Source organism: Podarcis melisellensis (genome assembly GCF_964234715.1).
Source record: "Podarcis melisellensis genome assembly, chromosome: 4".
Lineage (NCBI taxonomy): Eukaryota > Metazoa > Chordata > Lepidosauria > Squamata > Lacertidae > Podarcis > Podarcis melisellensis.
In genome coordinates this window covers 82212198-82225950 of record NC_138531.1, presented here as the reverse complement: position 1 = coordinate 82225950, position 13753 = coordinate 82212198, and the positions used below count along the sequence as shown (strand labels likewise).

General features: G+C 43.4%; 1 protein-coding gene across 7 annotated transcripts in view; it reads left to right on the top strand.

The window, feature by feature from the left end:
* The window catches only part of ZC3H12C (zinc finger CCCH-type containing 12C), a 50966-nt gene that overhangs the window by 30925 nt on the left and 6288 nt on the right, over positions 1 to 13753 (top strand). For all 7 annotated transcript variants that reach the window (XM_081909701.1, XM_081909695.1, XM_081909697.1 and 4 more), the window contains 3 exons: positions 10763 to 10902; positions 12033 to 12267; positions 13447 to 13553. In XM_081909701.1, the coding sequence (XP_081765827.1) occupies positions 10763 to 10902; positions 12033 to 12267; positions 13447 to 13553 (482 nt within the window). The remainder of the gene's footprint in view (positions 1 to 10762; positions 10903 to 12032; positions 12268 to 13446; positions 13554 to 13753) is intronic.

The following is a 13753-nucleotide window of genomic DNA, read 5'->3' as shown; positions in this document are numbered from 1 at the left end:
GGGTTGATGGGAGTTGGTGCTCTGACAAACGCGGGTCCCTTCTTCCAGCTCTGATTCTAACATCTGCACTGCTTTGGCTACCCCTGCATATACATAGACTGCCAGCCTAGCAGTTTGAAAGCACACTAGTGCAAGTAGATAAATAGGTACCACTGTGGCGGGAAGGTAAATGATGTTTCCATGCGCTCTGGCTTCCATCACAGTGTTCCGTTGCGCCAGAAGCGGTTGAGTCATGCTGCCCGCATGACCCGGAAAGCTGTCTGTGGACAAACACCGGCTCCCTCAGCCTGAAAGCGAGATGAGCGCCACACCCCACAGTCACCTTTGATTGGACTTATCCGTCCAGGGGTCCTTTACCTTTTTTTACTTTTACCTATAGGTAGAGTATAATCCACTCAAAATAGTTCCCCCATCAAGTAAGAAGCAAACAGAACAGTAAGCAAACATTTACATTGCTAAATCACCATTACTTCATGAACTTGAGCGACAACCTGTTAAAGAGAGTTTAAAATTCCAACGATAAAACTTGCTGAAAAATATGAGAGATTATTGAGTCCTTCATCAACTTCAATGTCACAGTAGCAAACAAAAGCTTGGTGCAAAGAATACTATTAGCAGTGCACAGGAGACACCCTCAAACATTTAGACCATACACACCTTCTGTAGAAGGGAAAAATAAAAATTTTGTTACTGTTATCACACAAGATTAGTCACAGATTTCCAAAAGCACAACAGTAGCAATAAAACTCAATCCTATACACATTTAGAAAAAGAAACCTACCTTCTGAACTACCAAGGGCTTCTAAAACATTCACGAGACTTAGACTGCAATCATTTTCTCACTTACCTGGGAGCAGGCCCCATTTAATTCAGCACAACTTACTTCTGAGTAGACATGTATAGAGTTGCACTGTGAAAAATTCCTAAATGGTTAATGGCTGGAGATATATACTGTTTGAGAAAGCATAAGGAAAGCTATATTTCACTATAGAGAGTAGGCATTCCCTCTGAGATGGTTATTTTGAATCCCCCTTGCGTTGGAAAGCCGTACATGAGAGCTTGCTTTCCCTTTCCATGGGAAAGTGTATTCAGAACTGAGGAAGAGATTCCCTTGGTTTCAACACTAGAACTCTTGGGCATTCAATGAAGACTGTTGGACAACTTAAGATGGTATGTCCCACAGAGGAACTTACGGTCTGCAAATAAAAACATCCTGAAGGTCCCAGGCCACAGAGAGGTTAGGCTGGCCTCAACTAGAGCCATGGCTTTTTCGGCTACAGCTCCAATCTGGTGGAACGCTCTGTCACGAGAGACTAGGGCCCTGCGGGACTTGACATCTTTCCGCAGGGCCTGCAAGACAGAGCTGTTCCACCAGGCCTTTGGTCTGGGCACAGCCTGACTCCCTCCTTTGGCAATCTTCACAGAACTTTAGCTTAATGGTTGCAATCAATTTGATTTTAATTAATTTTTATAATGAAATGTTTTTAGAATGTTGGATTATTTGATTGTTGTTAGCCTCCCTGAGCCCGGCTTCAGCTGGGGAGGGTGGAATATAAATAAAAATTATTATTATTATTATTATTATTATTAAGATAAAATTGTGTACTTCTGTACACAGTGCACCTTAAGCTATGAACTTGCTCCCAACTCGAATGCTTTAAAAGAGGAGTAGGCAAATTCAAAGAGGACAGGGCTATCAGCTATCAACATTTACTAGCCACGATGGCTATGTTCTGCCTCCACCGTCAGAGGCAATATGTCTCTTAATACAAGTTTGGAAATTGCAGTTGGGTGTAGGGCCGTTTCACTCATGTCCAGCTTTGCAGACTTCCTACAGGCATCTGATTGGCCCCTTTGAGAACAGGATGCTGAGCAAGATGGGCCATTTGCTTGACTCAGCAGACTTGTCTCACGTTCCGTGTGGGGTTTTCTGTATTTTAACCGTGAGAGCAGAAATTTAATAGAATGAAAACCGAACTAAGATTCTTTGCATGCGCAAGATTATCCAAAGTAATGGCAGATATTCAGTAACACTAACAGTACTTCAAGGGGGAATACAGAAGGGGAAATGTACGTGCGCACGTATAAATATTGAGCTAACCATGTTGGCTCAACAAAGCTCCTTATGCCACTATTGGGATGTGCAAAACAGAATGTGAAATGTCAGGAAATAGGATGATAGGATGATAGATGAATATAGCAGATCCAATTTATACATCACAAAAGTGTCCCCAGTCTGTTTTTATGACATATAATGTATTCAAAGTATTATATTAGACTGTACTGAACTAATCGTTTGTGACTGTTTTCATATTCTTCTTGGATGTTATTTGGCGTTTCAAAGCTCAGCAGAGATGAGCTTGGTGCAGAGTTCCTGCAGGAAGAGCATGCTTGACAATCAAACTGAGATTCTGACATGGTAAAATGGGAAAACTACGTTTATTACTGGCAAATATGTGGTTGATAGGAAACATCCCCAGTTCCTTCTAACTAAGGTGGAGATGGCTTGAGCCATGCTTGCTCTTGCAGCTCAGATGAAGAGAGATATGAGAGTGCATTCTGTCTCGAGGGAGGCATGAAGGAAAAGAGGCAGTGAGGTCAGGTCAGCAGCTGCATGTCTAACACCGAAGGAACATCAAGAGGTTAGCACAAGGAGGACAGCTTTGGAAACTTGGAGATTTATCTCCATCTACCCTTCCCAAGCCATAGGGACGCGGGTGGCGCTGTGGGTTAAACCACAGAGCCTAGGACTTGCCAATCAGAAGGTCGGCGGTTCGAATCCCCACAACAGGGTGAGCTCCCGTTGCTCGGTCCCTGCTCCTGCCAACCTAGCAGTTCGAAAGCACGTCAGAGTGCAAGTAGATAAATAGGTACCTCTCCGGCGGGAAGGTAAACAGTGTTTCCGTGCGCTGCTCTGGTTCGCCAGAAGCGGCTTAGTCATGCTGGCCACATGTCCCGGAAGCTGCATGCTGGCTCCCTTGGCCAATAAAGCGAGATGAGTGCCACAACCCCAGAGTCGGTCACAACTGGACCTAATGGTCCAGGGGTCCCTTTACCCTTTACCTTTACCCTTCCCAAGCAGGTATATTGGCCTACAGCACTTCTCATAGTAATTTTGTCCCATAATACACTGGTAGATATAGACATTATGCCGAAGCGTATCGTGTTTTAGAATCCAAATGTTCTGACACCAACTCCTGGTTTCATATAGGTCGTTCCCCCCAGCCCCTCTGGTGCTTAATTCAGATTTCTTCACCCTGTAGCATGGCAACCTTGACTATGCACAGTTCCCTAAGGAATTCCAGGATCTGGTAGATGAGGCAGAATGCTAATTGACACTCTTTCTGAAAAGCTACATATAACTAGATAACTTCACTTCTCCCCTCCCACCACCAAATTGATCTAGCCTGCCTCTTATTTTATTGGAACAACTCAAAGAACCACAAATGAAATATTGGATGGCATCCACTGGTGGATTTGCCCAGATGGAAAGTGCTTTGGCAAGTTGGGGCACCCAGTTTCCACCGCTCCCACCTACCTGCTCTAACTCTCCACTGTGACCCTCCCGTTATGTTCTGGAGTATCCTTCTTCAACTTGGTCCTTTTCAGATGCCTGGATTGCAGTCTCCCTTATCTGATGATCAGCCATACTGGAAGTTGTAAGCTAAAACATCTGAGGGCAGCATGTTGGGAAAAGCTGTTTGGCATTTTACTCCTGCCTCCAGAACAGCCTTGGGAGGGAAGCTTAACTAGTTGAGGAGAACTGGCATAAATTGGATACTCCAACATGCAGAACCACTCCAGAATATAACCCAATATCTTTTATCTGCTAAAAGGACAATTTTATGTGAATTGAATGTAATTATATAGTTGACATTTAGCCGGAATGCTGAAGCTGATACAACCAAATTATTTTTTTAGTAAGCCCTATAGTAAGGATAAAGAACTGATCTTAAAATCCTAGTGAAGGTAATTGCAGACTCCCCACTGCCTTTAATGGAATCAGGCTTTCGTTGAGCTGACCTTATAGCTGCCTTCGGAGGACTGAACCACGCTAAGCTTGTTTTTAAAAGTACATCCAATTATGTCAAGTGACATGTTCCCATTTCCAAGAAGCTGCTGGTGGCTAAAGTAATCGACTTTTACATCCCCATGACATTTGTTTTCCTAGCTCAGGGTACAGAGAAGTGCCTTTTGTTCCTATTGCTGCCAAAAGAATAACTCCCCGCCCCCCGCCCAAATAATCGTGACTTTGCCATAACATCTCATAGCTACAAGTCATGGGGGAAACACAGTTATAAAATCAGTGGCAATATATTTCAGAGCTAAGCTGCTCACCGTTCAGGTATACTTTCTCTTTACAGCTGCAGATGACTGACACTTAATTGCATGAATTCAAAGTAATTGTGCATTTTGCTGGATACAAAGAACGAGGGTGACTCATCACTGATGTGATTTTTTGCAAGAGCCTTGACTTCAGTTCCAGCTCTAAGCCAGCAAGGCTTTTCAGCAGTGGTTCTCAAACTTTTCCCTCTGAGCCGTGCTTTCAGAATAACAATTTGCTCGCCCCACACCAAATTTCTTATTGATAAGAAATACATTGGAAAACAAAAAAGGAACAATTCCTTGCAGTGCTTGATTGGTAACATAGAACACAACTGCTTTATAAAGTGATCGTGCGGCATCCAGGAAGTATAAAACAATGCAGCTACAATATTCATTCCAGAAATAAAATTATCAACAAGCCTCTTACATGTGTCCCTTAAGTATGCACACAAACTCAAATGAGAGGCGTGAGCTTGCTTTTGGCGGGTAATCTCATTTATATTAGGTCTAATTTGAGACAAACAAATTCACCTCAACACAAAGGAACCTTTCTCTTTTCTGATCTTTCATATTTGTCAAGAGTTGAAAATCCTTGTTCACAACAACATGGCATGGAGAACTGTAGAAGAATAGTCAAGATATTCTCCAGCACTCTGTTGAAAGGCGATTCTGGATCACAGCTAGGATTGTACTCAATATCACTTGATGCTTTTGCTCTCATTTTGAAAAGTCTGCAAATAAAAAAATACCATGTTGGTAATATACTATACAGTACTACGCTGAAATAGGGACATGGGTGGCGTTGTGGGTTAAACCACAGAGCCTAGGACTTGCCGATCAGAAGGTTGGTGGTTCGAATCCCCGTGACAGGGTGAGCTCCCGTTGCTTGGTCCCTGCCCCTGCCAACCTAGCAGTTTAAAAGCATGTCAAAGTGCAAGGAGATAAATAGGTACCGCTCCAGCGGGAAGGTAAATGGTGTTTCTGTGCACTGCTCTGGTTCGCCAGAAGCGGCTTAGTCATGCTGGCCACATGACCCGGAAGCTGTACGCCGGCTCCCTTGGCCAATAAAGTGAGATGAGCGCCGCAACCCCAGAGTAGGCCATTACTGGACCTAATGGTCAGGGGTCCCTTTACCTTTACTACACTGAAATGTTCAAATGTTTCTTTGGTTGTCCTTGAATCTTCTTGCCACACTGGTGTGGCTCCCCATGTCCTTAGACAACCACTGTTTTATAGTCATAATAATGTATCAATCAGGTTAGGTTTTATGCTTTATGAAAGCTAGAACTAAGTAGTGGGTTTTAAAAAGGAAACGTAGGACCAAAACTCACTATGCAGCCTTTACAGGAATAGTGCATTCCTTTCAAAGTACAGTGGTGCCTCGCAAGACGAAATTAATTCGTTCCGCAAGTCTCTTCGTCTTGCGAGTTTTTCGTCTTGCGATGCACGGTTTTCCATAGGAATGCATTGAAAATCAATTAATGCGTTCCTATGGAAACCGCCTTCCCCCGACCTCTTCTGGCAGGCGGCATTTTAAAATCGCCCGGGACAGCGGAGGACTTCTCCGCTGTCCGGGGCGATTTAAAAGCCCCTGGGAAGGCAGGCAGGGGGGACAAAGACTTTTGCCTCCCCCCGCCTGCCTTCAGAAAAGGTCCAGGACAGGCGCGGACCTCTCCGCAAGCAGCGGGACCGCTCCTTGCGGAGAGTTGCAAGCGCGCCCAGGCTTTCCCACCCCGCCGCCGGGCTTCGGGACATCGTTCCGATGCCGGGCAGCGGGGGGAGGCTTTCTCGCCCCGCCGCCCGGCATTGGGACGATGCCCCGAAGCCGGGCGGCGGGGGGAGGCGTTCCCGCCCCGCCGCCCGGCTTCGGGACATGGTTCCGATGCCAGGCGGCGGGGGGAGGCTTTCTCGCCCCGCCGCCCGGCATCGGGACGATGCCCCGAAGCCGGGCGGCGGGGGGAGGCGTTCCTGCCCCGAAGCCGGGCGGCGGGGGAGGCTTTCTCGCCCCGCCGGCCGGCATCGGGACGATGCCCCGAAGCCGGGCGGCGGAGAGAGGCGTTCCTGCCCCGCCGGCCGGCATCGGGACGATGCCCCGATGCCGGGCGGCGGGGGGAGGCTTCAAAAGCCGTCCGGGGGCTTTTAAATCGCCCCGGACAGTCCCGGGGCGATTTAAAAGCCCCCGGTTAGGCAGGCAGGGGGGGCAAAGACGTTTGCCCCCCGCCCGCCTTGGGAAGAGGTCCTGGACCTCTTCCCAAGGCGGGCGGGGGGGCAAAAGTCTTTGCCCCCCCTGCCTGCCTTCAAAAGCCGTCCGGGATAGCGGGAAGCGCTTCCCTGCTATCCCTGACCGCTTTTAAAATGCTGGCGGTGGGGAGCAAAGCCTTTCGCCCCCGCCGGCCTTCCTGGACCTCTTCTGAAGTCCGGAGGGGGGGGGAAGGCTTTGCTCCCCACCGCCAGCATTTAAAAGAGGTCCCCGAGATTTCCCTATGGGCTTTCGTCTTGCGATGCAAGCCCATAGGGAAAATCGTCTAGCGAAGCGTCGCAAAACCCGAAAAACCCTTTCGTCTTGCGGGTTTTTCGTCTTGCGAGGCATTCGTCTTGCGGGGCACCACTGTATGTGGACTTCGTTTTGGGTTATGCCCTATGTTTTCTGGAAGAATGGTTTTGGTTCCATAGGCATTACAATGAAGCATTTTTAAGAAAGGTTTAGAATTAATTCGGGTGGTAGTCGACTAAGTTTTACTCAAGAGTAAACCCATTGAAATTAATGAACGTGACTAAGTTAGGTCCGTTAATTTCAATGGGTGTACCCTGAGTAAAGTGGAATAACACCTTTTATAATTACCATATAAATCAAATCAGCACCTTAAAACCCTGAAGCAACTATAAAACCCAAAATAAAATGCACAGCAAAGTGAAAATCCAAAAAATAGTGGATCTGAATAAAGTTTATTTATAATAAATTATTGGTGTTTGCCAATGGGAATGGAGTAATTAGTAGGCTTCTCTGGTGTGCAAATGATATAGTTGCTCCATGTATTCCAACATAGAACTATCTGATGATTCCTTGAAAATAAAACTTCCACTTCAAATGATAAAAAAGCCACCCTGGTCCCTTATTCTTTGTAGTTTGCCGAAGTCTCCCAAATGAGAACTTTATGGTCAATATAAAGTAGACATATATTAGCACATATTGGGATGATCATAGACTACATTTCAGAACAGATCTTTTAGGATTTTAAGCTGTACCTTTCTAACTACTTTGGCTAGGTGCTTTAAAGTTAGCACACACCCCAGCTTTTTTCTGGACCCATAATTTCAATGGGAAGTTTCCTTTTGAAGAGCCAGGGTAGCATGGATAACATTTGAGATATCCTGCTAGCAGTTATTAGTGGTTGGCTTGCTGAGTTCTCTTTTCTGATATGTTGGTTGAAATGAATAAATTTACAAAGGGATTAAAACAACATCCCTGTTCTGTATTCACTAAAGATGTTTCCAAACTTAAAGCATGGTTGCTTTTGGGAATGCATTGTTGGTGTTGTCTTGGTAAATAACTTTGTATATACTTCTGACTTTTTCTAATGATTTGTGGCCCCCACATCAAGGAACAGAATCCCACCGCTCTTCCCAACTTTTTTTATGCGTGGACTGGAAAGTGACTTCAACAGTTATACATTAAGGAGAAAGTACTAGTCAGAAAATACCAATATGAAATTCAACAGGTTGTTCCGGGATTAAGAAGCACTAAGATTTGACGATATGAAAGTGAGATCATTTAAACTGATGTGTCATTAAACTAGAAAGAAGAAATTAACTGAAGCCTGAGTAAATACTTTGTAAGGGAACAGAGCGCTTATGCCGCCTCCTCCTCCTCCTTCTTCTTCCCCTTCTTCTTCTTCTTCTTCTTCTTCTTCTTCTTCTTCTTCTTCTTCGGCGATCACTCGTAGCAGAGTAAGATTGTCTTCCATATACTGGCTGAATGTTGTCTTAACAAGGAATTCTGTGTATTACATCCTGCTATTTTTTCAAATCCGTAAGAACCACTGTTTGCAAGGATGCTCCTCATGTTCACTTTCCAAGGATAGACGTGTGCTTCTGGTAAGCATGGTTGTTTCTGAAGAAGTATATGAAATATTGGAGTTGTGAAGTGCACACCTGCTTCAAAGAGGAGCTGTTCTGAGGTATGCGAGTCTTCTCTCAGAAACATGCACAGGTAGTATATATTCCATTATTTGCTCTTTGAGCTGTCCAAAGACAAAAGTGCATATAAGCAACTCTTGAAAATGCCACCTTTACTATTTTTGTGGTAACACAGGGACTATTTCTGCATCTAGCTCAATATTGGCTGGCAATGGTTCTGCAGGCTTTCAGACGAGATGTACTGAGTTGAATAGGATCCAAAATGCAGCAGTATGATTGGTCTTAAAACAATAGGATTCAGAATGCAGCAGTCTGGTTGGTCCTAGAACAATAGGATTCAGAATGCAGCAGTCTGGTTGGTCCTAAAACAATAGGATTCAGAATGCAGCAGTCTGGTTGGTCCTAGAACAATAGGATCCAAAATGCAGCAGTCTGATTGGTCCTAAAACAATAGGATTCAGAACTCTCGACTCTGAGTATATTTCAGTCTCCAAGCCCTGTCTGGAGCCACTCAACCTGGGCCTTTCCTCATTCAATGCGTGCGCTGTACCAGTAAGCTGCAGCCCTTTCTCTTAACTTGTTGAGGCCTGCTCCTTGACTTCTGGTGCTGAGGGGAAGCCACACTCTTCCTTGAGGGAGGTGAAAGATGACAGCTGGGAAAGACTCTTGTAAATGTTTCGTCCCTGGAAATGAGGAATTATCCTGTTGGGATATGAAACTGCCGGTGAGCTGGCTCTGGAAAAGGGGCCACCAAGATGTTAGTATTCATTTATTTACTATTAATCACATTTCTACCCCCTCTTTCCTCCAAGGAGCTCAAGGTGATACACATTGTTCTCCCTATTTTTATCCTCGCATCAGCCCTATGAAGTTTGTTAGGCTAAGAGGCAGCGACTGGCCCAAGGTCACCCTGTGAGCTTGGTGGCCAAGTGAGGATTCAAACCCTGGTTTGGCAGGTCCTAGTCCAACACTCTAACCACTACACTGCACTGGCTCTCTTTCGTACTAGCAAGACATTCCCCCCCCCAAGGGCACAGTATTCTCCCAAGTTTTCAATCGGGCAACCCATAACCCACTTATTAATAGCTCTAATATAGCTGTACCCCAGGTTTTATTAGGACAAACTTGCATAGTCGCTTGGAAGTATCCAAACCAGGTTTTAGCCATATTGAAATATGTGATCATAGAGAAATATCCTGATAAAACCTTGGCAGGGGTTTGCAGCTACACAGCACTTCTGCCCTTTCTGTGAGAGTTGCCAGGTCTTGGCTGCAGTTTACAAAAGCTATGGATGTACCATGAGGTAAATGTAACTTTGTGCAACACTCAGATGTCATCTTTTCAGATTTGAATATTGAGGACATAAGATCAAAATAAATTTTATTGGATTCTAATAAATATAGTTTGTTCTGCAAGCATAAGTATGTTCCTGGCTGCCGCCGGACTCCCTGCTTTCTGTTTTAATTCCAAGTTGGTGCAGCTGTGTGTGAGAGGAGCTCCCAAACTCAAGTGCACTGTTGCATGTGTGTGGCTTGGTTTGCTCCCATATGAGTTGTTACCAGCTGGTGTGAAATAGGCTTCATGTTTCTGGTTTAACGTGAGAGGTAAATGTGTCCCATTTTCAGATATTTGTGGGTAGTCGAGGTGACTTGGGCTCTGCATATGCTGACATTCAGAGCTTTAGTATCTGTTGTGTAAGTAGCATAGTCTTTATTAGATAATTGCGCTGCTTTTGGGGGAGACACATGAAATGAAAAGGCCAGTTGTTACGAGTTAATATTATTGGCTGTGCAGTATGTACACTACTTATTATTCACTTTGGTTTGACAAGAGCCATTCAGCTGTCTTGTACAGGTTTGATACAGCTTGTGGCCGGTCTACTTGAGAGACCCACCTTATCCTTTAAGTATCCAAGAGGTCACTGCTTTCAGCAGGAGTGTCCTCCACTGCATCTTGGAACAGGACCTGCATTGTGGCTGCCCCTGCTTTCTTCTAACAGATACAAAATGCAGCCACTGTTTATAATTTCCAGAAGCAACTGGAAACATTTTTGTTTCATCAGGCTCTTCCATCTGGACGTTCTATGCCTTGGGTGGTTCTTTATACAGTTCTTAAACCTATTTTTAGATGGTACTATTGTATGGTTGCAAATCACCTTGGGACTTAAGCAAAAGGTGATTCTTAAATTAATAAAACAAACGTAATAATCCAGTGTATTTGGTATATTCCATTCATACTCGCATGGGAAAAGTGAAGGTTGTAATACAGGAGGATGGTGATTTTGGGGGTTTTATTTCAGCCATGGAAACAAAGAAGTATTCTCTTGTCGGGGGATCAAACTGGCGGTGGACTGGTTTTTGGAAAGAGGCCACAAAGATGTCACGGTGTTTGTGCCAGCATGGAGGAAAGAACAGTCCCGACCGGATGCTCTCATCACAGGTATACTTTGCTCTGCCTTCAACAGCTTGATTTGAAAACGGTTGCTGGTCAACCAACTTTTACTCAGAGTAGAGTATCCATTAATTTCAGTGAGTCTGTTCTGAGTAAAAGTTGGGTGCAACGCTATGGGACTCCAGAGTGCACAGTATTTTGCATGGAATACACATCAGGCTGGCCTCATACATTTTGCCATAGAGCAGTGAGTTATAATCCAGACACCATATGAAATAATATCACTACCTTGCTTCTGATCCTGTGATTTGCCTCCCTGCTAAAGTACTGTGAGACTAATAAATAAACATGTAAAGTGGCCAAATATTCATTCTCCTTATGGTTGTAACATATTGCTTGTACAGAGAAAAATTCATATGAATGAGTCTGTGCAGGATTGTAGAGCCCCTCAAAAGCTGCTTGTTAATTATGTAAGGCCCTTTTGAACATTTTTCAGGGTTAGAACATCTTATTTTCATCTTATTTGCTTCCAAAGTTTTAATGAAAAGCCTTATATTCTAGTCCTAGGATTCTATTCTGTTTCTTGTATTTGAGTTTTACTAAATAATGATTATGAATCATAAATCCTTGGAAAAGGGTATGCACATAATGCCAATAAATTTTAGACTCCTCCCTTTAACACTCAGAATACATGAGGTGAGCAAAGCTTCTTTAGCATGCATTTTTCTGGGAAGATTGTATCATTGGGAGAGGGAAGATGCTGAAATCCTGATTTTGATAGACATTTGGTTTGAAAACATAGATTGTGCTTAATTATATATTTTAAAAACATAGCTTGTGCTTAATTATATTTTAAATGGGAAACTTTTTTCTGTTCTTCTGTTAAGTATCTTTGAAATCAAGAACCCCTGTTTAATATGTGTTACTAGAATTAACTTCAGTAGTCCTTGCTCCTAAGTGTAAGCATGACTGTAGATCCTGGCAAATGTAATTTATGTTTATATATTTTAATGCGTTGCTGAATATTAGTCATCTTCTTCCAGCAGGCTCAGAAGTGCTTTTGTTAAGTCATTCTTCTCTGAACATCTGCTCTCTTGTAACAGAGCTCAGTTGCAGGCCGAATAAAGTACTGACCTCAGTGCTCTGCTTCTCCCCCCCCCCCCCTTTACTATATCTAGACCAAGAAATCCTGCGTAAATTAGAGAAAGAGAAAATTTTGGTGTTCACCCCATCCCGCCGTGTTCAGGGGAGAAGGGTGGTGTGCTATGACGACCGGTTCATAGTGAAGTTGGCCTTTGAGTCGGATGGCATAATTGTGTCAAACGATAACTACAGGGATCTTGCAAATGAAAAGCCAGAATGGAAGAAGTTCATTGATGAACGGCTGCTGATGTATTCATTTGTCAATGACAAGTAAGTTGTAGTTTTTTTATTTAAAAAAAATCTTGCTGGAAAATAATTGGCTGCAGGACTTGGAGCATATACTGGATTTTATAGGCACACATACACACCTGTTAACATTTCTGCACATGCAATAAGCTAAATGGATCTTGTGCTTCATTGGTGGTCAGCTTTTTGCAATAATAAAAATGCAGCCTGCTCTCCTTTCATGCAGAGCATTTATGAGACCCCTGCCCCACTGAAAATTCTTGTAGCTACATATAGAGTTGCAGCTCTAGTATACTCTTTCTTCACCTACTCCAAGACAAATCACTTCTTTACTGTGGTATGAGCAAGTGGTCTTTTGGTACATGAACCAAAGCAGCCTTTTTCCCCTGGCAAATAGTTGCATGTGTGTATTCAACGATTACATGCTTAGAACAGACCCATTGAAATTAATGAACGTAACTACACTAGGTCCATTAATTTCAATGGGTCTACAGTGTAAATGTTAGTTGTATGACTCTTTGTTCATGGCTGCTTCTCAAAACAAAGATAGGATCAATGTCTGAGAACACCCTTTGCCAGCCTCGCCCTCCAGACCAAAAAATGTGGACTGCACCAAGTTAGCAAAGGCTGTCTTGGAAAACAATTTCTCAAACTGATGAGACCTTTTAAACTTCTGAGTCTTCATGAATGTAGATTGCTATGACATTCGAGTCAAATACTGCTTCCTCTTTTTTAAAGATTTCTAAATAGTGCTGACTGGTTAGATATTTTAAGTAAACTGCTAACCTTGACATTTGGTTTGAAAAGTCTTCTGCTTAGAGATCCACAAGCCGGAACTGAGTTTAAGGGGGAAATATGTAATGCTATGACACTAGCAGCTAGAGTAGCCTGGCTTTGTGAATTAATTGAGTGAGGCTAGAGTTTCAGTCTTAAAACATAGTCTTAATCATGTCTACCCAGAAATAAGTCCTATGAGTTCAGTGTGGCTTACTCTCGGGTAAATTGAGTTAGGATTGCAGCTTTAGTTTACAAGGCTGTTTTGTTTTCCAGAACAATATATGGAATGCATCTGAAATAATCTGGGAATACTTAATATCCTATTTAGAAATAGAAAGTGGTATTCTTTTCAGATGTTAAGACCGAGAATGTGGGTTACTGAATGCCTTGTTCATTTAATTATTATATATGTATATATCTTGATAGATTTATGCCTCCTGATGACCCCCTTGGCCGCCATGGCCCAAGCCTGGATAATTTTCTGAGGAAGAAACCTATTGTACCAGAACATAAGAAGCAACCATGTCCATATGGTAACCTTTTTTTCCTTACTAAACACTAATTATATTCTAATAAACAAGGCCTGATTGCTTGTTTGGGTCTCTGTAAAATGTTTCTTTGTAAAACGTTGCTGCGGAATTTTGTTACAACTTCCTTTCAATAATAGGTTCTTGTCCTGTTGACTTTGCTGAAAGACATTCCCAGAGTTGGAATGCATATTTCTGGAACTGTG